At 45.5% G+C, this 20404-nt stretch overlaps 1 protein-coding gene across 2 annotated transcripts in view; it reads left to right on the forward strand.

Annotated features, from left to right (window-relative positions):
* Positions 1-20404, forward strand: part of Creb3l2 (cAMP responsive element binding protein 3 like 2) — a 111139-nt gene that overhangs the window by 68873 nt on the left and 21862 nt on the right. For both annotated transcript variants that reach the window (XR_007341842.1, XM_048786879.1), the window contains exons 3-8: positions 8680-8855; positions 10389-10476; positions 14020-14204; positions 15986-16132; positions 16900-16958; positions 18123-18191. Coding sequence is in view for 1 of the 2 variants with exons in the window: in XM_048786879.1 (XP_048642836.1) it covers positions 8680-8855; positions 10389-10476; positions 14020-14204; positions 15986-16132; positions 16900-16958; positions 18123-18191 (724 nt within the window). In the remaining variant the exon portion in view is untranslated. The remainder of the gene's footprint in view (positions 1-8679; positions 8856-10388; positions 10477-14019; positions 14205-15985; positions 16133-16899; positions 16959-18122; positions 18192-20404) is intronic.

Here is a 20404-nt window from a genome sequence, read left to right on the forward strand (position 1 = left end):
AGGGTGTGTATTGGCGGGGTGGGGGGGGTGGGAGGTGGAATGATCATCCCCCAGTTCAAGTGCTTCTTCAAAGCAGGTAATCAGCCTGATGGAGACGTACATTTTCTCTTTAAGTAACACATAAATATGTAGCATTTAGGGCTAGCTGTTTGCATTTGGTTCTAATATTCTTTATTTCTTGATAACAGTCTAGGACAAACTAGGAGTGATTGCCTCTAGAGATAGAGAGTGAGCAAGTTTTCATTATAATTGAGAAAGCCTGTAATTTAGTTCTGTGTCCAAGTTTACGTAAATACAATTCTTCTGTAATTGATTCTGATAAGATACACAGTTAGTAGAGGCTTAGTTCATTAGTTTTCCTTCCTCTTCCTCCCCATTTCTCTCTCCTCTTCTGCCTCTCACAGTAACCCTACTCTTTCCCCGCTCTTCCTTCTTTGCCCTCTTCCTCCTCTCTTTCCCTTCTTCTTCCCTCTCCCTGCCTGAACCCCAAGGCAGTCATATAGGGAAAATGTAGACATTCTTATCCCATCATTCTGTCATGGACTGTGTTAGTCCCCTTTTAGTGCTGTGATCAAAATACCTGACAAGAATAACTCAGGAGGAAAATTTTATTTTAGTTCATGGTTTCAGAGGATGTGGTCCATCATGTGCCAACTCCAAGGCTGTAACGTCATGGTGGAAGAGTGTGGCCAACGAGAGCGTCTCAGTTCATGGCAGCCAGGAAGCAGAGAGAAGATTAAAAGGAAGATATAGTCCTCAAGGGCATGCCCTCAGTGAACCACTTCCTCCAGCCATGCCCACCTGCCTATGGTTACCACCCAGTGGTCCATTGGCATTGTTAATCAATCAAATGGATTAATCCCTGATGAAGTTGCATCCCCACAATCCAGTCATTGCTTAAAAGCTCCCACACCTCTGGATCTTGATGCAGTGGGGACCTGGATTCCAACACATGAGCTTTTGGGGGAACATTCCAGATATAAACCATAACATGGACCTCAGATGGACTGTGGATCCTTAAAACTGTCTATAAAAGCTTGGGCTATCTGCATTTGTTAACATTTCTGGTGAAAGCCTTTCTATTTTTTTTTTTTTTTTTTGAGTCTCAGAAGAGTCAAAGTTCAAGTGCTTTATCAAAGCAGGTAATCACCCTTTATCAAAGCAGAAATATCCCAGTAAAATACTGTGGATTTGTTTTTGTTTTGTTTTGTTTTGTTTTGTTTTTTGAGTGTGTGTTTGTACCTCACAATATGGAGGATATTGTTTGTAGTACTAGATTTTGATGGTATTCCTTTGTGATTAAATTGAAATACTAGGCTTATTGCTCAGCTTTCCTAGGACTGTAACAAATATCTGAGATGGTCAACTTATAAAAAGAAGAGTTTTATTTTAGCTCCCAGTTTTGGAGATTTTAGTCATGACCAGTTGGCTCCATTGCTTTGGGCTTATGGTGAGGTAGAAGCTCATAATGGGGCAAAACTGCTTCTCCTGATGGCCACACAGTGAAGGAGAGAAAGAGAAAATGGCACACCCCAGTGACCTAAAGTCTCCTGTTAGCCACGCTTCTCTAAGTTTCCACTACCTCCTGAGAGCTGGGGACCAATCCTTTAACACTTGGGCCTTTGGGGGTTGTTTAAGATGTAGACTGTAGCACTAGTAAGCATTTTCTTTTTTCTGTAATTTCAATAATGTTCTTAAAGAAAAAAATATAGTGCTGGGCTAAGTCCATTCTGAGAGAATTAGGCATATCCCTATCCTCCAAGATGATATGCAACCCCAGTTAAAAATATACGTAAATTATCAACAGATCTTAGCATTCAAGCTAATACAGAAATGATCTAATATCATAGCTGTATCACACACAAATCTAGGTAGGTTCATATATGATGGGTTGAAAAACTGGAACTAGAGTGGTCCCAGGTCTACGGAGCGTGGTCTGGGAACATAAATAATAACCATCTCCGTTCTGATGAGTCTGTTTAGGTGTCTGGGGTTTGCAGGGTCCAGGAATGACAGGGTGGGCCAACTTTGTATGGATACCCTAAATTTTTAGAGCTGTTTTCATAGATGGGTGTGAAAACAGTCAACATCTCTGAGCTAAAGGTGAGCAGATGGTGCTGGTGTGAAGTCACATGGGGTAAATGGGACAGCCAGGGGAGGGCGAGGGCTCAGGGTTGCTCACTACGTGATGGGAAGCAGGACCTAAGGAAAGGTGGTGGTTTTTTTCATTTTTCTTTTTTTGAGATAAGAAGAGGAGAATAATGGCTCATGGTTGCTAATGTGAGAGCAGGAAAGTGTACACAGATCTAATTAAAGGTGAAGGTCTATCACATTGATGGCAGAGAAAGCATGGATTTTGAAATGATTAGACAAGCTGGCAGCAGGATTAGCACAAGGTCGAGTATGTTGGGTAAAAGGGGTAGAGATGAGTCATAGGACACTAAGGTTCTGCTTTGCAGTGTCAGAGGGATCTGGATGTTGACGTGTTCCCAGGAAGTGGGACCCGAGAGTAAGCCACAGAGATGAGATGAATAGCTGTATCTTCATCACATTCAGTATGAGCTGTGATAAGAGCATCAGTCTGAGTCATGTTGGAGGGATAGACTCAGGTGGGAAAGGAAGGTATGTTCGTCATCTAGGGGTGGGCTGAAGGAAGAAGACTGTGCTTGGGTAGGAACATAGGCAACAAGATAATGGTGCTTTATTTATTAACCAAGAAAAGAAAAGAATAAAAGTGAAATAACTCCTTTGTCTGCCTAGCCATTGAAAAGCTGCAGCAGTAAAAAAAAAAGCAATGCTTAGAGTTCTCTAGCAGTTAAAAATACTTTGGTTATTCCTGAATGAGAGCTCTGACTTCAGTGAAGAAAAATAAAAAAAAATACGTGGGAGTTTCATGTATGTGTGTGTATTAAATACATCTTTTGAAATCAATCACTTGTCTTACAGATACTTATTTTGTTTTTACTTTAGACACATATCCCACAGGAGAACCTGAGATGCTAAATGCAGAACCCTGACTAAGTACAGTGTTGATTTCTAGAGTCAAATCGATTTGAATCTGTGCTCCACTTAACTACTAGTGTGATGTATGATGGATTACTTAGCTCTTGTGTCTTTCTTTCCTAAGCTTTAAAATGGGAATAATAATAATAATACTTACCACATAACATTATTGTAGGAATGGAGTCAATACTTCCTAAACACTGAGAATAGTGCCTGGCAATTTGTAAGCACTGAATAAATATGACCTGTTATTGTTATGGCCTTTGTGTGGATTATTGCATAATTAAATACATAATTTACCAAAGACCATAATCAGAATAACAAGACCCAGGGAAAGAGCTTCTGTATCCACAGCATAGAAAGAACATGGGAAGAGTTTCTCTCAGAAACTGTGCTGACCACAGGTCATGATGGGTGCCTGCCGTATAATAACCACTCAGCCTATTTTAGCTGTTATTAGATGGTTTTAAACTGGGATTCCTCCAGAAACATTGGATTTAGTCTGTTAGTTTTCTTGTCTGTAAGATGCGAGTAATGGTGTTACTTACCCCACATAATTACTCTTAGGACTAAATTAATTAGTATCTGCAAAGCACTTAGAATATTTTCTAGCACATAGTAAATACATAGTTACCAGTAAGTATCTGCTAGTTTTATTATCATCGATATTTCTTAACAATATTCAAGCTCAAAGTGATTTCAAGGTTAAGGTGCTTAAGAAGGGTACCTTGAGCATACGGGCCACTTAACTTCTACAGAGTGGCCTGTTGTTTCAGTATAATTCTGATATTTTCTACTGAAGTCCTGACCTGCCCTCCCTAAGCTTCTAGAACCTGTTTTTTTTTCTTTATGATATTTTTGTGTAAAAAATTGTTGAAGATTTTTCAGCTCCTTTGAAAATTCTCAAAGGGCAAACAAAGCAATTGGAGGATTTAGAAGGGACATGCAGGTTTAATTTATGAAATTTCCTCTTTGCTTTACCGATGTTATGTAAATAATAAATGGATTATATATACATTTCCATCATATAAATGGTATTTGCCCCCTGTGAGTTCTCATTGTAAGGATGTATGGCCATTCTGTTTCTACATGGTGTGTGTGTGTGTGTGTGTGTGTGTGTGTGTGTGTATAAAGATGCTGCCAGTTCTCAATTGAGGATTTGATCTTTTGGTTGGTTCTGCAGGGATCAGAGCCCATTTGTTGCAGTTATCTTGGCAGGGGAAGTGGAAATGATTAAGGATCCCCATTTTGTTACCATTGTGTTGCCTTCAAGTTTCTGCCTTTTTTAAGCTTCCTGCCCACTCCGTGCTCTGGGAGTCTTGGCGTCCAGCCCCCTTGCATGTGGCTGCGGTCTTGCCCTTGATGTGAAGGCCTGTTCCACGCTGTAGACAGTGGCTTGCTTCCTTTCCGTGCTGACAGATCAGGGTGATGCTAAAGAGATGTGCCATTTGAGTTTGACCTTTGGCAGGAGGCTGCTGGAATAAAATCAGATGATAGGGGTTGTTTTTCTTATGCACCATGGGATGCACTACTGAATTTACCAGGGGCGTTTTCCATCTGAAATGAAGCTTAAAATGTGTGTCAACACAGTTCAGGAAAAATCTTTTTTCCTATTTGTATCTGAACTTCAGGATTTAGAAATTATGGAATACAGTGTGTCCACTGACTCTTGCTTTTATAGTTTAGCCATCTACTCAAATAGCCAAGGGAAATTCTAGTTCTAAGCTTCGGTGGCCCTACTGATGTTTTTGCCAATAAAATTAGACTACAAAAATAAGGTCGTACGGGAAAGTCATTGTTCCTTGTCTCCTTCACTCCGTCCTTTGTTAACCCCCTCCCTCAAGGTTATATTTGTCATTTTGTTTTCTCTGAGTTGATACTTATTTCTGTTGGGGACAGAATAATTCTACACCCAGTGGTTCAGAATGAAAGCTCTTCTTTAGTTTCGACAAAACTGGAATGCGGTTCTTACTACTTTCTGGCTGACTTTCTTAGTCTGAAATGGTTTGTTTTTATGATGTAAATGGAAGTCTAATTAGCCAATTTATAAATTTTATTGATTTGATTCACAGTTAATGATTTAGAAGAATTATTTGGGAAATCAGTGCAGCTATTTTGTAATATACTCTGAAGTAATAGATTGAATTTTTTTCTTCAAACATTCAGCCATATTGTATCAGCTAAGAAATCATCACAAACTTTAGTACTTTAAAAAATTATTTCGTTATTATAGCTCACATGTCTGTTCCTTGCAGGGGGCTTGGCTGATGTTTGTGGGGGTCGATGAGTGACAGCTAGTTTCTCTCTCATCTCTAAGGCCAGCAAGGAGTTGGCTGCTCTTGGCTAGGCTCATGTGGAGACAGCTCTCATCTATGTGTCTGTCACCTTTCTCCTGGGATCAGTCAGTTTTCCTGCCACATCCTTTTCATAGTGGTGGTAAAACACCAAGAATAAAGTGCGGTTCAGAGCTAATGTGCCATTGGCTAAGGGACGTCACATGGCCAAGTGCAGGGTACTGAAAACTACATGACGAAAGACATGGATAGAGAGAAAGAGAGAATGAAGACCTGAAGCCCCTAATGCAGTTCTTTACATATATTAAGGTGGCCGTCAACCTGTATGAGTCAAGGGCCGTTCAGGGTCCCTTGAGCCTTGTGGACTTCTCTGCAATAATTGCTATCCTGCAGCACACAGTAAAGCAGGCAGACAAGGCCATGTCCAGTTGTGATCACCCAGAGGCAGCAGTTTCCTAACACAGGCAGTTTAGAAATGCATGACGTGTAACGGGTGAGAAGAAAATCACCCGAGTTCCAAATGATGAGCCAGACGTATGTTTACTATTGGGGTATTTCCTTTGTCTCTTTTCTCTTAGTTCCTTCATTAATAGTATATTATTATACCCAGATTTTTTCCCTTTTAACATTACATTATAAACCTTTCCTTGGTCACTAACAAGACTTTTAAATGCAACATTAATGTCCGAATGAATATTCCATTGAACAGATGCCCCGTAATTAATGTAACCTTTCCCTTATTCTTTAGCGTTCTGGTTATTCCCAGTGCTTTGTGATTATAAGTAATGACGCAACAAGTGTATTTATGCATGAATCTTTATCCACATGTTGAATTGTTTCCTTAATGGAGAGAATCCTGGCCAAACACAGCAATCTGGGCTCTGCCACTAATTTGCAGTATGATCAGGACTGGAATGTCAGTTTCCTCTTCTATAAAATTATATCCTTGTGCTATATTGGTGGACTTAAACTTCTAACTCTAAAACTTTCAAGATTGCTGTATTGGGGCTGGGGATGTGGCTCAAGCGGTAGTGCGCTCGCCTGGCATGCGTGCGGCCCGGGTTCGATCCTCAGCACCACATACAAACAAAGATGTTGTGTCCGCCAATAACTAAAAGAAATAAATATTTAAAAAAAAAAAAGATTGCTGTATTGGAGTGAAACCATGAAGCAAACACCAATTGTCCTCAGCAAAGCTTGGGGGAGTAGAGGCGGCTTCCTGGGACTCCTCACTTGGAAGAGCCCTGTGCCCTTTGAGAGAAGAGGTTTCCTTTTGAAGCTCAGGTGTCATTGCTCACTCTGCTGAATCCTCTCCCTGAGAGAGCAGCGATTATATTTATGTTTTTAAATAGGGCTATGGGACACGAGCATTAAGAACATAAACTGGCCAGGCACCATGTTGCATGCCTGTAATCCCAGCGACTTGGGAGGCTGAGGCAGGAGAATCATGAGTTCAAAGCCAGCCTCGGCAAAGCAAGGGGCTAAGCAACTCAGTGAGACCCTGCCTCTAAATAAAACACAAAATAGGGCTGGGGATGTGGCTCAGAGGTCGAGTGCCTCTGAGTTTAATCCCTGGTACCAAAAAAAAAACCATCAATTGAGCTGGCTTAGTTTATGGCCACGTGCACACTTTGAGAATGGCTTCTCTGGATTGGAATAACTGACTTCATCACCCGTCTTCATTCTGTCTTATAATTTTGCATTTACTTTTGCCTTCTGTTGCCTGGTGAATTCAGCTGGATCACAGTCCCCTTCCCTGGCCTTCTCTCTCAGTTTCCTGGTGATTGCGTGAGATGGTTTTCCCAGGGATGCTTCCTGACTCTTCTTTTCAGTGTGCACCCAGGGCTGCTTCTTGTCTTACTGTCTCTTCCAGCCTCTGCCAGGCACCAGCGTCGCTCGGTTTGGGTGGACTTCTAGTGTTGATTTCAGGAAGCAGAGGCCTCAATGTCTCACCGCCGCCGAGTGAAGAAAGCGCAGTCTGTTCTCCCGGCCCCTCCAGGCCTTCCCCGGCTCTGTCCCAAGGGTGTCCTCTTGCGGTACACAATCTTCTAGTTCCTAAGCTCTTTTGGGAGAGGGGTTGGTCTTCTTTTGGCCCGTGGTCCAGCGGCTTCTCTAAGCTGAGTTGGGATGCCTATCTGGCCAGCAGAATTCTGTGTAAAGTACAGTGTGGTCTCCTTCCTCTGGCTGCCATCAAAAGGCCCTTTGTCCCCTCCCGCCCCCTCCTTCGCCAGGATGTTGCCCACACCCTACGAATGACAGAAGTCCCCCATGGCACCACAGCACTCAGCAGCACATAGCCCTCACTCTGAGAGCAAGAGATCACATTGTGATCTTTTTCTGGGGTTGAAGGAAGCTGCTTCTGCAGTACAGTTTTAATTGTTGTGAACTTTGGCTCTCAGCTGCTGCTTCCACCCTCCCCTCCAGCCCTGGCAGTTGTGAATGACGTTCACCGCACCTTTTCATTAGAAAACTGGAGTCAGGAATCCAGTTTCAATATATGAACAACTCTGTTCCCCGAAACAGTAGCGGGTCACCAAGCATGTGGCTTTAAACGTGTCCATAAAGCAGACACTTATCTTTGCTTTATTTCCACCTTGTTTTAGTACAGGTGGTGTCGTCGGGGGTGTGGCCTTGGGGAAGCACTGGCTTGTTTTTTCTTGTTCTGTGCCTGTTTGAAGACAGGGGCTTTCCTTTCCTTAACCTGCGGCTAAGGTGCTGTGTCCCCTCTGTCTTCTTCTGGGCTGTTATCTGTCCCCAGGCCTAGAGATAATCACCATGGCCTCTGTCATGAGACAAGACCCAGACTTGCCACTTACGTTTTAGCAAAGGGCAGATGTTTGTTTCATCTCTAAGAACCGAACAGAGGTTCTGGGGGTTGAGTTTAGCCCAAGGCACGTGCAGAACCACAGGGAGAGCAGAAGGAGACACAGACTAGGGAGTCGGAAGGAAAAAAGGAGCCAGGAGGACAGTGACTGCCCCTGGGGAGAAGGAGAAGCCTGTCACCCTGAGACCTCCGGTGCCAACCATTGGCTTCTTTCCCCCTCATTTTCAGCTGTGCTTGTGTATTAATTTTTGAATAGATATCACCTTCACTCCCCACTGTCCAGACCTGTCCTCTTCCTCGCTCACTCTGCCTGGTTCTTTCTTTCTGTGCGGCTCTCCCAGGGTTTCTCCAGGCAGACACACAGGTGGGCACGCACAAGGACTGTCTTACTTTGCCATTAATCTCTTCACCCAGTTCTCTGCTCTCCCACGCTCTTCCCTTCTCCTTCGTTCCCCTCCCAGGAACCCCTGGCGGGAGCTTTGTTCCATCAGGAAGGTTGCGGTTATGTGCATACCTGATGCTCTAACAAGGTCCCTGTTGCTTGTCTCCTTCCCACAGATGAGGTGGAGAGTGAGAAGTGGTACCTGTCGACAGACTTGCCTTCCACCACCATCAAGACAGAGCCGATTATGGAGGAGCCACCCCCGGGTCTTGTTCCTTCTGTCACCCTGACCATCACAGCCATTTCCACCCCTTTCAAAAAGGAGGAACCCCCTCTGGAGATGAACATGGGGGTATATTCAATTTTTTTACATATAAATACGTTGGATCAAAAGATACGGACCTTCATTCTTCAATAAGGCCTTTATTCTAGTGGCTATATTGACTTAAGGGCATATAACTGTGTATTTATGCATATGTGCAGGAAAATACCAAGAATATGTTAATTTGGTATCAAGCATGGATCATATCACAACTTTAAAGGAATTGTCCACAAAAATTAATACTAAAGTGGATTTCATTTTTTCCCTTTGATTGCTATAACAAAATAAAAAATAAAATAAATAAGTAAATAAAAGTCCCTATGACATTGACTTTGAAGCCAGTGGAAAGGGAGAGGTTAAGAGAATGTCTAACCCACACCTGACAGGGCCATGGCTATTGGGAGGGAATGCCAGCCCCAGTACAATGCTGAGCTGCCCTTACCCACTTTATGAATCTCTCAATTCCTGTTTTTACCTGTGGCAAATGTAAGAAACCAGGAATATTTTCCTGCTTGAGTCCAGGTCTACAGCAAGTAGAGTTTAATTCTACTCTGCCTTCTCTCTGGGTATTTCCAGGGTCCAATAATGGACCAGCGTCATGTTCATGTATCTTCTTACAGATGTTGGAGCCAGTCTTGACTTTCCTAAGTTCTACAGGTCAGGTTATAAGCAATGACTCCCTGAGCATTCACTAAGTCAGATCTCCTGGGATCAGGATTTAGTGTCTCCATGTCCTGGAAAAGGTAATGATCAGGAGAACCACCAACACACAGCTGCCTCCTCCTGCAGAGGAGGGGCTGTAGAGGAAAGCCCTGTGTAGCTACGGGCTAGGATCCCTTCCTCAGTAGCTTCCTGAGCCTCTGCCAGGCAGGGCTCCTGAAATATACATGCATCTCCTCATTCATGAGATTTTTGTTCGGTTGATTTAAGAATAACATTGCTCAGGACCATCTTTCTGCTCCCCAAGAATGGGCCAGATAACTCTTCTCTTCCCTGCTGGGTATTTGGTGGTCAGATGTCGTCAGACATTAGGAAGCCTGGGGAGGAAGGATCTGATGCACACAGTCCCTGCTGTGGGACAGACAGGAAGCCTGTGGCCCTTTAAAAATTTACCAGAATGTTTTTTGATAAAATGCCTTTAGGTTACCACAAAATAATAGAAATATACACTGGTAAGTGAGCCTGGGCTTTTCCTGTTAGAGTTCTAAGAGCCCAAGGGCTGTAATGCCAGGTTTGGCAGGGAGGAGGTGGGATGAGGGGGACTGTCAGAGAAGCAGCCTTGCCCTGCTGTGCTCCAGAGATGGGGGTCAGCCCCCCAGGAAGACTCAGAGGACAGATAGCCCTCTCTGGTTCTTCAAGGCCGGCATTCGTTTTGAAAAATCGTGTTTGAGGGGCTGGGGGTGTGGCTCAGCGGTTGAGCACTCTCTAGCATGTGCAAGGCGCTGGGTTCGAGCCTCAGCACCACATACAAATAAATAAATAAAATAAAGGTATTGTGTCCAACAATTTTTTTAATATTTTAAAAAATTATTTTAAAAATTGTGTTTGAAATTCTTCTTCCAGGTCGATTCCTCATGCCAGACGATTATTCCTAAGATTAAGCTGGAGCCTCATGAAGTGGATCAGTTCCTAAACTTCTCTTCTAAAGAAGGTGTGTCCCTTGTTCCTGAGTTCCTTCAGTGCCTCTGTGGGTTCACACGGCCTAAAGAGAAGGGGGAACAGCAAGAGTGCTGGTTTAGTTGGTTCTGGGGAATAGCTCGCTTCTTAAAGAATCTGGATTCCACAGAAATACTTTGAAAGCTAAATATTCTTTTCCCCAAAGGCACATGCCTCATTTCCAGCCAAGTGTTAACTTCCCTTTTACTCCAAACCAGGATGATTTTTTTTAAAGAGAGAGAGAGAGAGAGAGAGAGAGAGAGAGAGAGAGAGAGAGAATTTTTTAGTATTTATTTTTTAGTTTTCTGCGGACACAACATCTTTCTTTGTATGTGGTGCTGAGTATCGAACCTAGGCAGCACACATGCCAGGTGAGCGCGCTACCGCTTGAGCCACATCCCCAGCCCAATTTTTCAAACACCTTATAGACTACTACAATGTGGTCACAGGTGACCAGACCCGCTGTCCTGTGCCCTCTTGATGTGGACCTTCTGTAGCCCCACAAGGGCACAGCATCCACACAGGATCTTGCTTAGTCAAAACAAGTGATTCCACCCTCTGGAGAGAACTCATCACTTAGCCGCCTGGCAATGCAGGCTTTGTTTTGTTTTTTGGTGCTGGGGATTGAACCCCCGTGGTGCTTAACCACTGAGCCCCATCCCCACACCATTTTTATATTTTATTTAGAGACAGGGTCTTGTTGAGTTGTTTAGGGCCTTGATAAGTTGCTGAGGCTGTCCTTGAACTTGTGATCCTCCTTCCTCAGCCTCCCCAGCCATTGGGAGTGCATGCATGTGCCACCATGCTTGGCACAATGCAGTGTTCAGATAACATTTAACAGCAGTTGCAAGGAGCCCCGTTGCTTCAGGGCATTTGTGGCCTCTAGCAGTGTACCCCTTCTTGCCATCTGTGTAGAGCTAAGTAATGTCATCCTTGAGGTTGCTTTGCTTGCTTCCTTCTTTCCCTGCTCTCTCTTGGTTTCCTCTGCAAAGCCCATAGCTGGGATCCTGGATGCGACCTCTGTGCCTCAGGAAGCCTAGGGACAATCTGTGTCTCGTTTATACAGTTGCCTCCGTGCAGATCCTGCTCCTCTCAGTTCCAGGCTGCTGTTCATGCTGTCTCCTCCCTTTTTAAACTATCTTTTAAAATTTTTTAGTAGTGCATAATAATGATACATAATAACGGCATTGTATGTAATTGCCAGAGCACATAATGTAATTTGATCAATATGTGTTTAAAAATGCAGTTCATCCTGTGGGCAACAAGCAAGAGATCAGTATATAATGGTCATAGAAATGTGTTTGCACTGCAGTATATAAATGTGTGAACGTTACACCTGAGTCTTTCTCATGGACGTACAATCTGCCTCATTGCATGAGGGACTGACGCAAGATTTGTACTGTGAATCAGCACTGGCCCTTTCTTTACCTCCACTCTCGGAAAGAAAGGGTTAAAGTTCTTAAGTGATATCGACTAGAATCTATATGGAGACATTCCTCTTTGGCGATGAACGATACACATTAACGCTTTTCCACTTTATATGCAGTTTGAAGGTGGTTCCTTTCGTTTTTATGGCTCCGGTTGTTACTCTGCTCTTTTAATTTGTGTTGTAATATGGTTCAGAGAGTGTCATCGCGGGAACAATGGATCCCATAGTGGCTTCAGAATGCAGGTCACTGGAGGAGAAATATTTCAAGACCCAAGGAAATAGCAGCCCTTCCTCATTATCCTGGGTGGAAAGATCAGGAAATTCAATATCCTTGAATGCATCACAGTTTCTGGGCAGAGTCGCTTGTTGTCCCCAGCTCTTTCAGTAACCCAAGAGCAGCATTTCAAATGGGATTTAGAAATCGGATATTGGGGCACCTGTGGCCAGGCCAGCAGCTCTCCGTGGGTGGGAAAGATGAGATTGGAGTCCGCTTCACTGGCTCTTCCTGTCGTCCTGTTTCTGTCTTCTGGGGGATACCCCCTGCTTGGAAAGGAGAAAACCATTAGAATAAACTGTGCCAAGAGAGAGGCATGGGGTTGCTCTAGGCTCTCTGGCTAGCACTTGGGAATGTAATTGCACAGTGTGGAGCCTCCAGTAGGTTAGTCTGTTTCCTGTTTTCCTTTCTCTCTTACTTATTTGTTTGTTTGTTTACCGTAAAGTGCTGTAGTGCTCATTGGGAACACTTGGTGAACATTCATGGGACTCCTTCTTTCCAGCCAGGCACGTGCATGTTTGGCACAACCTGTCCCCCTGACTGCCAGCAGGTTTTAGCAGGCTGGTTGGGAACAGAGTCTGTAGGATTATTTGGGAATATTCTTTAGCTTTAAGAATACCCACAGGCACTAAGATGACCAGGGAGCTTCTAGTAAGACTTTGGAAGAGAAAAATAGACAGAAGCAGCACCTGGGTGCCCCTGCAGGATGTTGGAGAGGGAGAGAGGTTGTGAATGAGAGAGGGAAGAAAGAGAAGTGGGTTGGGCCTGTGAGGGAGGCAGCGTGGCCGAGGAGCATCACCCACTGTGACCTGGTGTTCATGACTTTGGGTAGGACAGCCTGCAGACCCAGGCAGCTCTGGTGGGGCCCATTTCCTCAGGTCAGTAGTTGTGGCTCGGAAAGGCTCCCCTGTCCCTGGGGCCTCCGGCATCAGCATTTGAAGACAGGAACAGGAGCTGAAGGGCCCAGGCTGAGCAGGCCCAGGTGTGTGGAAAGCCCCAGGCTCCCCGCCCAGTCCCCAGCTGCTGCATCAAGGGCTGTGTTGTCTGGGGCCCAGGAGCGGCTTGGGGTGCAGGGCTCATGGAGGTTATCTCTCTTGGCCCGGGAACAGTGGCTGGCACAACAGAAATATCTGCTGTTCAGAAAAAGAGGGAGGACCACCTCAATGTGCTTGCCAGCCACGCAGGAGGTGCTACCTGACACCATTAGGCTCCGTGGGCCCTGGCAGAGTGTGGCACACCTCCTGAGGAAGGGCTTTGCGGGAGATGGTGCCCCTACACCCCTGTTTGTTTTTCCTGAGCCTGCTCATTTTTCTGAAGTGGATTTGGTGTTTTCTGATGAATAATGCCAGGCATCTTCTTGTGGGCCTCGCTATGCACAGCCTTCCAGAAACGAATGTGTTTTTCTCTAAGCACCCCATGATGGTGCCCAGGTTTTGCTGTTAAGAATACTTTGGTTTAAAGTACGTGATGCATTATCACAGTGTACAAATCAAACACTCTAAACCATCTGGAAAGGATACAGTGGGAAGTCTTGTCAGCACCCTGTCACAGTCTACCCTAAGTTTGCCTGCTCTGGGCCATCTTGTGTGTACCGCCAGTGTTTGTTTCTTTGTGCCAATGCAAGCAAATATGAGTCTGTCTTCTCTCCTTTGTACAAAAGGAAGACCACTGTACACACGGTTCCCTTCTGAACGTACCTAGGCGACGTCTCCAGGTCAGCTCATGGAGAGTCCTCTTCCCAAGTTCCGCCGTGTGCATGTATGTGGTGGGCCCAAACCCCCAGGCCTGCTCTGCAGCTGCTCTGTGGGAGATTAAATGTGATTTCTTTCCTCCAGCCTCCGTGGACCATCTGCACTTACCCCCAACCCCTCCCAGCAGCCATAGCAGTGACTCGGAAGGCAGCCTGAGTCCCAACCCATGCCTGCACCCCTTCGGCCTGCCTCAGACCCACAGTCCTGCTAGGGCTGTGCCCCGGGGCCCCTCTGCGCTTTCCAGTTCCCCACTTCTCACGGCTCCTCACGTAAGTATTTGGTGGGCCTTTCTGGGTAGACATGAACCCTCTCAGTTTGATTTTTGCTCTTGTAACGAAGTTTCTGTTCAGTGACTAATTGTCTTAGTCTGTTCTGTGTTGCTATAACAAAATACCCAAGACTGGGTAGGTTATAAAGAAAGAGGTTTATTTTGGCTTATAACCAGCTGTAAAGTAGGATGTTAACAACCTTAAAGAACATTTTTTTAAAAACAACCCATAAATCTCACCTCGCTACCACACTTGTCTACCTTTCTATGGACACAGTTCCAGTTTTTAATTCATGTGTTTCTGGTACAGACCTGTAAGCATGAGAAATAAGAATCTTGTTCTTTTATCCTCAAAATTATACCATAAATATTTACTTAGAAGTCCCAAATCGTCATCTGTGCCTCACAAACATAAAGACACTGTTTTCCAAATAAAAAGGAGGTAAAAGGACTTTGTTTTTCTAGAGAGTGAATTGGTATCTATGAAGTCTTTATAGTCAACTTTTAAAATTTTATAATATCATGACTAGCAAATTTAAACAAAGCAAAATATTTAAAATGTCTTCACAAACCACCTATCCATTCACATAATTTTCTCCCACAAGTTCTAGATCCATAGTAACATATGTCCTCGTCACCATTATGAAATCACTGAGAGAGGGACCAGCCCTGTCCACCCTTCCTTTCCCTTCTCCACTCGCACCTAAGTCTTCACTCTGGATCACCTGAGTAGCCTCCTCCTAGGTCACCATGGGCCTCCCCACACTCCATCCTCCACCTTTGTGGAGGACGTCTCCCCCTGCCATGCTGTTTCCCTGTCACCACCTGTAGGCACGAGGCCCTGACATCCTGCTGTGTAGGAGGTGGCTGGCCCCTGTTCTTCTCGAGCTCCCTAACCCCCTCCAGGAGCAGGCGTCTGGGTTGGGTCCCAGAACATGCCTTTGCTTGGAATGCCCTTCTTTCTCTCATGTAGATCATCCCCCTCCTGCAGGAGGCTCAATCAAGTCCCCTGACTTACCCTGAGCCTTCTCTTGTCACATGATCACATAGGTACTATCTTTCTCCAAATTTTTAATGCACCCACAGTTAATATTACAGTTCAGCATTCGATTACTTTCATCCTTCCACGGGCACCAACTCTGTCTCATAGTCTTGATCATAAGCTTCCTGAGAGAGGGTGTGAGTCCTCCGTGGCTCTGTGCCTGCAGCTCTAGGCACAGGTGACTCTGTGACTAATGTGCGCATGCCGTTCTGTTCTGGGCCAAATGAGATGAACTGCAGTTGCATCTTCATTGCTGATGGAGTCTAGGATTGTTGAAGCCAGATGCCCTTGGAGGGTGCCTGCAGGTGTACCTCTGGGACCTCAGGCCCCTGAGCTGTAGGTGGAGGCCAGGAGCAGCCCTGGTGTGTAGAGAGCAAGTGGCAAAAGGACATTTTCAGAAGGAGAACAAAACTCTTGCACAAAGTGAATCTGTCCTCACTCTGAGGCCTGGAAGTCCCCAGGGACATGGGCAATGAATTCTGTACCTTGACTTCCTGTGTGTTGGCTCCTGGGGCCCTTCCTGGGAAATGGTGGGTGGAGGCCTCTCGTCCTCGCCTTGCACGGTCCTCCTTGGGCTAAAGCCTGCACACCAGCATCTCTTCTCCACCTGTGCTTCCATTTTAAAGGACCTGCTTCCCACCCAGAACTCACGGGTCCCTTTCCTCCTTGCCCCGTCAGGAGGGTCTCGTCAGCATGTCCCAATTTCTTCCTTGACCTTTCCTGCTCCTTTATCTGCACAGAAGCTGCAGGGATCAGGTCCCCTGGTCCTGACTGAGGAGGAGAAGAGGACCCTGATGGCTGAGGGCTACCCCATTCCCACCAAACTGCCCCTAACCAAATCAGAGGAGAAGGCCCTGAAGAAGATCCGGAGGAAGATCAAGAACAAGGTGAGCCCTTCAGAACTAGGCCCTTCAGTGAACAGAGAGAGCGAGCAGAAACCCGCAGGCCCTTCCCCCTTCCCAAGGGCCAGTGCTGGCCTGCACCATGGTGGGGACCCAGGGTCAGCCCTTCCCTTAGCACCCACCCCTGTCTTCCTTCATCCCTCTCCATCCGCTCTGGGCCGTGGACTCTCAATGCCATGTGTGTGCTCCTTGGTACCCAGCATCAGGGAAGAATATTATAACTTCCATGTAAATTTATACTTAAAAAATATCAGCCCTTTAATTTCACTTTTATGATGTATGCCACATTTTTTCTCTGGTAGACAAGTATATCATTTATAAATAAATAAATACAATTCACTGGGGTGTTTACTTATTTTTTTCTTGATAGAGGTTTGGGATAGAGAATCTTGCAGTTGTTTGGTCTCTGTCTGGGCTCAGCCTTCTCCCAGTACTGGGCCCCTCCAGGGCTGGGCAAGGCTGGTGAGGCCCAGGGTCGTGACCAAGGCAGAGACAGCAGGAGGGAGGTGGAGAGGAGGAGGAAGGCAGGAGTGAGAGAGGTGGGCATTATCTTCATCCAGGTGGTGCAAGCTCAGCTGAAGCAGGGGACAAAGGTGGCCAGTGGGTGAGCTGCAGGTTAGACGGGGCAGGTGGCCCCCAGGGGAAGCAGGGCTTTGCCTGGTCTGTGCTGGCACCTCCTGTCTTCCACTCATGCATAAATGGGTTAGTTATAGAGCTGGAAATTCAGTTTTTCTCTCCCTCCTATTTCTCAGATTTCTGCCCAGGAAAGTAGGAGAAAGAAGAAAGAATACATGGACAGCCTGGAGAAGAAGTAAGCTGCTCTCCGCTGGTAGTGTTTATTGGGCCATGGTCACAGAGAGGGGGGAGCCAGCTGGTCTCTGGAAGGCAGGCTGCCTTTGCACAGCCCTGGGGCCGTGGGCTGTTGCCTGCGTCTTGCCTGCCACCTAGTGGTTATTGGAGGGGCATTTATAATGACCAAGAGGTGAAAAGCATGCTCAGTCTTCGCGGGCATTTGAACCCCTTGGTTTCCAGCCAAGGATCCCAGTCACCCACAGCATGAATTACAGTGTCTCCTCTGGGGAGATCTGGGAATGTGCAGGAGAATCACAAGTTGAAATCCAGCCTCAGCAATTTAATGAGGCCCTAAGCAACTCAGTGAGACCCTGTCTCTAAATAAAATATAAAATGTGTTGGGGATGTGGCTCAGTGGTTGAGTGCCCTTGGGTTTAATCCTCAGTACCAAAAAAAAAAAAAAAAAAGAAAGAAAGAAAAAGAAAGTATGAATTAAATTCAGTTTTTATTAGCCCTAGAAAATGTTCTCTAGCTAACAAGCTAATGCCAATTTTAATATAGGAAAGGGATCCCAGACCTAGAGATCAGTCTTCCTATACATCTGGAGGCAAGAATGGGTGGGGATGTTGACTGGTTCTAGAAGGTTCCATTGAAAGTTATCACCTGTCTATCATCTGATTTAGGAATTGGCCATTTAGGATTAAGTGGTCCCATTCCATTCCATTGTTTTCTAAAGACATCCAGGGTCAAGATATTTCATGGAATTTCTTCACTGCCCCTTTTGGGCAGGCAGGCCCCAGCACCCAGATTCCTAGTCCTGGGTTCTCCCTTTCCTTTGCCCCCACCCAAGCCCCATGGTTTCATCCCAGTCCTTCTGGCTAGAAGAAGAGCCAGTGGCCCCACATCTCTGTAGGACAGAGGAGAAGTGTGAGGATGTGAGGGAGGATGGCGAGTAGACAGGGTGGTGTCCACCTCCCGGTCCTGAGGCTCTCCTTCCTCAGTCCCTCCATTTCTCATTGCCTCCACCCTCCTCCCAACCCCAGCTGCCTCAGCTCTTTCCCTCACCTCACTGGAGTAGCAGAGCCCCCTCTTCTTTTTTCTGATCCCACCCGCCTTCACCCAAGCTCCTGGCTGAGTTTGCTCTGCACAGAATAACTGAGTTTCTTCTTTCTCTCCTCTGTAGAGTGGAGTCTTGTTCAACTGAGAACTTGGAACTTCGGAAGAAGGTGGAAGTTCTGGAGAACACCAATAGGTAAGTGTCACCCAACTGGGAACTGATGGGGCTGCTGGGCAGAAGGCGGGGAAGACCTCACAGAATCCAGGACTAAAGGTGGAGGAGGGTCCAGTGAACGTGTGTACAACCAGGACGTGCAGGATAGCCACTTCACCTACCCGTTCCTGCTACATATGCACACACTCACACGTGCACACGCGCAGACATGCACACATAAAACATGCATACACATGTGTACTCTCACGCACACAGACAAACACACATGTTCTTTCCTTTTTTCCTAAAAATTATAGAATCCATGGGGAGGCTGATCCTGACAAGCTATTATAAGGAAGTTAGAGACTCAGAGAAAATAAAGTCCATAGGTCTAATTCTCCAGAAAAATGACACCAAACTTGAGAGGTAGACAGGGAGGCACTGGCCACCTGATTTTGGTAACACATGTGTTTATTAGTTTTAAAAAATACAGAAAATTATGTTTTTTAAAATCAGTGTGTGAATTACGTCTCAAACCCATTTTGAAAAGCTAACTATGGGACTGAGTTAATGAATTCTTTTTGACATTTGTGCCAGGCACACTTGTAAGCACTTCCCACATATTAACTCACTTAGCCCTTTGAGGAGATGGTGCTATTATTTTCTTCCTTAGGCAGAAGAGGTAACTGATACTCAAAAAAGTTAGGCAACTTTCTCAAGGTCATGCAGCACTGGTGCTAGACCTGCATTTGCAGCTAGAGTGTGGCTCTGAAGCATCAATATAGGAAGACCACATTAAGATTTAACTCTGGGTCATATGTAGGGTGTTTAGGGATAGGGGTTAAGAAATTGGCTATGGGGGCATTTCATCCAGAATGTGTGTTCATATGCATGCACAGTACATTCTTACCATGTCAAACAGAGAAAAATGGGTTTGGGGGAGGTAAGCCCATTTTAGGGCTCAGCATTAACGTCTAAAAACAATTTTGCAAAGGTTAAGGGATCAGGTTAAATCGTGTATATTTTGGACAATAACATTACATTTCCTGAATCTCCATGGTTTGTTGTTCAAACAGCAGGAAGTTAAAACTCCTGTAAGTGGGAGTATTGGCCGTTGGGAGCCCACTGACTTTCCCTCTGCCTTTCTGGGAATGTGTGCCCATAGAGCAGGTCAAGAAGAGTTCACCTTCAGTGCTCAGCAGCAGACTGCCCCCTGGGGGGAAGCACCACCAGCTCAGGGTGGCACTGTGCTGATCTGATGGTTTCAGATGCCACGGTTTTGCTAGTCTCTCTAGGCTTTATCTCTCCCTTGTCTATCTGCACTCCCCAGGGGGTATTTCCTGAGTCGGCTGGTTCTCTGCTTCCTGCTCCCCCATCCAGAGTCCACAGCCATCTCTTTAGCATCCTGTGCAGATAGGAGTTCCCAGCACCTATCCTGGCACTAGCTGCTGTGGAAGCAGCATGTCCACAAGTGGGACAGATTCTGACCACTTGAGTGAAGGGGAAGAGGAATTTATCAAAGATGACTTTGGAAACTCATCTTCTCTAGCGACTCTGGTGCCATACCTCCCATTGGCCACGTGGGGGCAGCAGAGGCACGGCAGGGCTGGGGCTGAGGCCACCTGGGTGTCTGTGAGGGAGAAGAACCTAAAGGTCACCTGGCCTGGGGAAGGGTCTCTCTTCCCCTCTGCAGCTGATGGTGCTGTGTCTTGAGTGTTTATTTATTCTTTGATCATCTCAAACATCATTTTTGCTTGTTGGTTTTAATCAGATATCCAGATTTCATATGTTCAAACTGGTTGATAGGCCTGTTACATACCAATTTACCTTTCATCTATAGGCTCTACCTCCCTTTGCTTGTTTTGTAGTAAGGAACTGAGTCTGTCATCCTGTCATCTCCACTGTCTCAGTGTCCTGTGTCGCCATTTAACATGGTCCTGTGTTCACTATAGACCATACTTGGTTTTCTTTTTCAGTTTTGGTGCAAATTCTTCATAGTTTCTTCTCATTCTTCCATAAGGGGGTACATCATCCCCCCTGCTTTGCTGCTTATGAACAATTTCTAGTAATTGTCTCTATTAGGGGTTTGGAAATAGTTCTATTAAATTCAGTCATTTCTTCCGGTATTAGCAGAATTCTTACTAAAGTAAAACTTTCATCACTAATGATCGTGAGAGTGCAGACACCTCTGCGAGGTGCTGACTTCATTTCCTTTGGGTTCATACCCAGCAGGGGCATTGCTGGGTCATATCCCT

The sequence above is a fragment of the Marmota marmota genome, unplaced genomic scaffold (genome assembly GCF_001458135.2).
Source record: "Marmota marmota marmota unplaced genomic scaffold, marMar, whole genome shotgun sequence".
Classification (NCBI taxonomy): domain Eukaryota; kingdom Metazoa; phylum Chordata; class Mammalia; order Rodentia; family Sciuridae; genus Marmota; species Marmota marmota.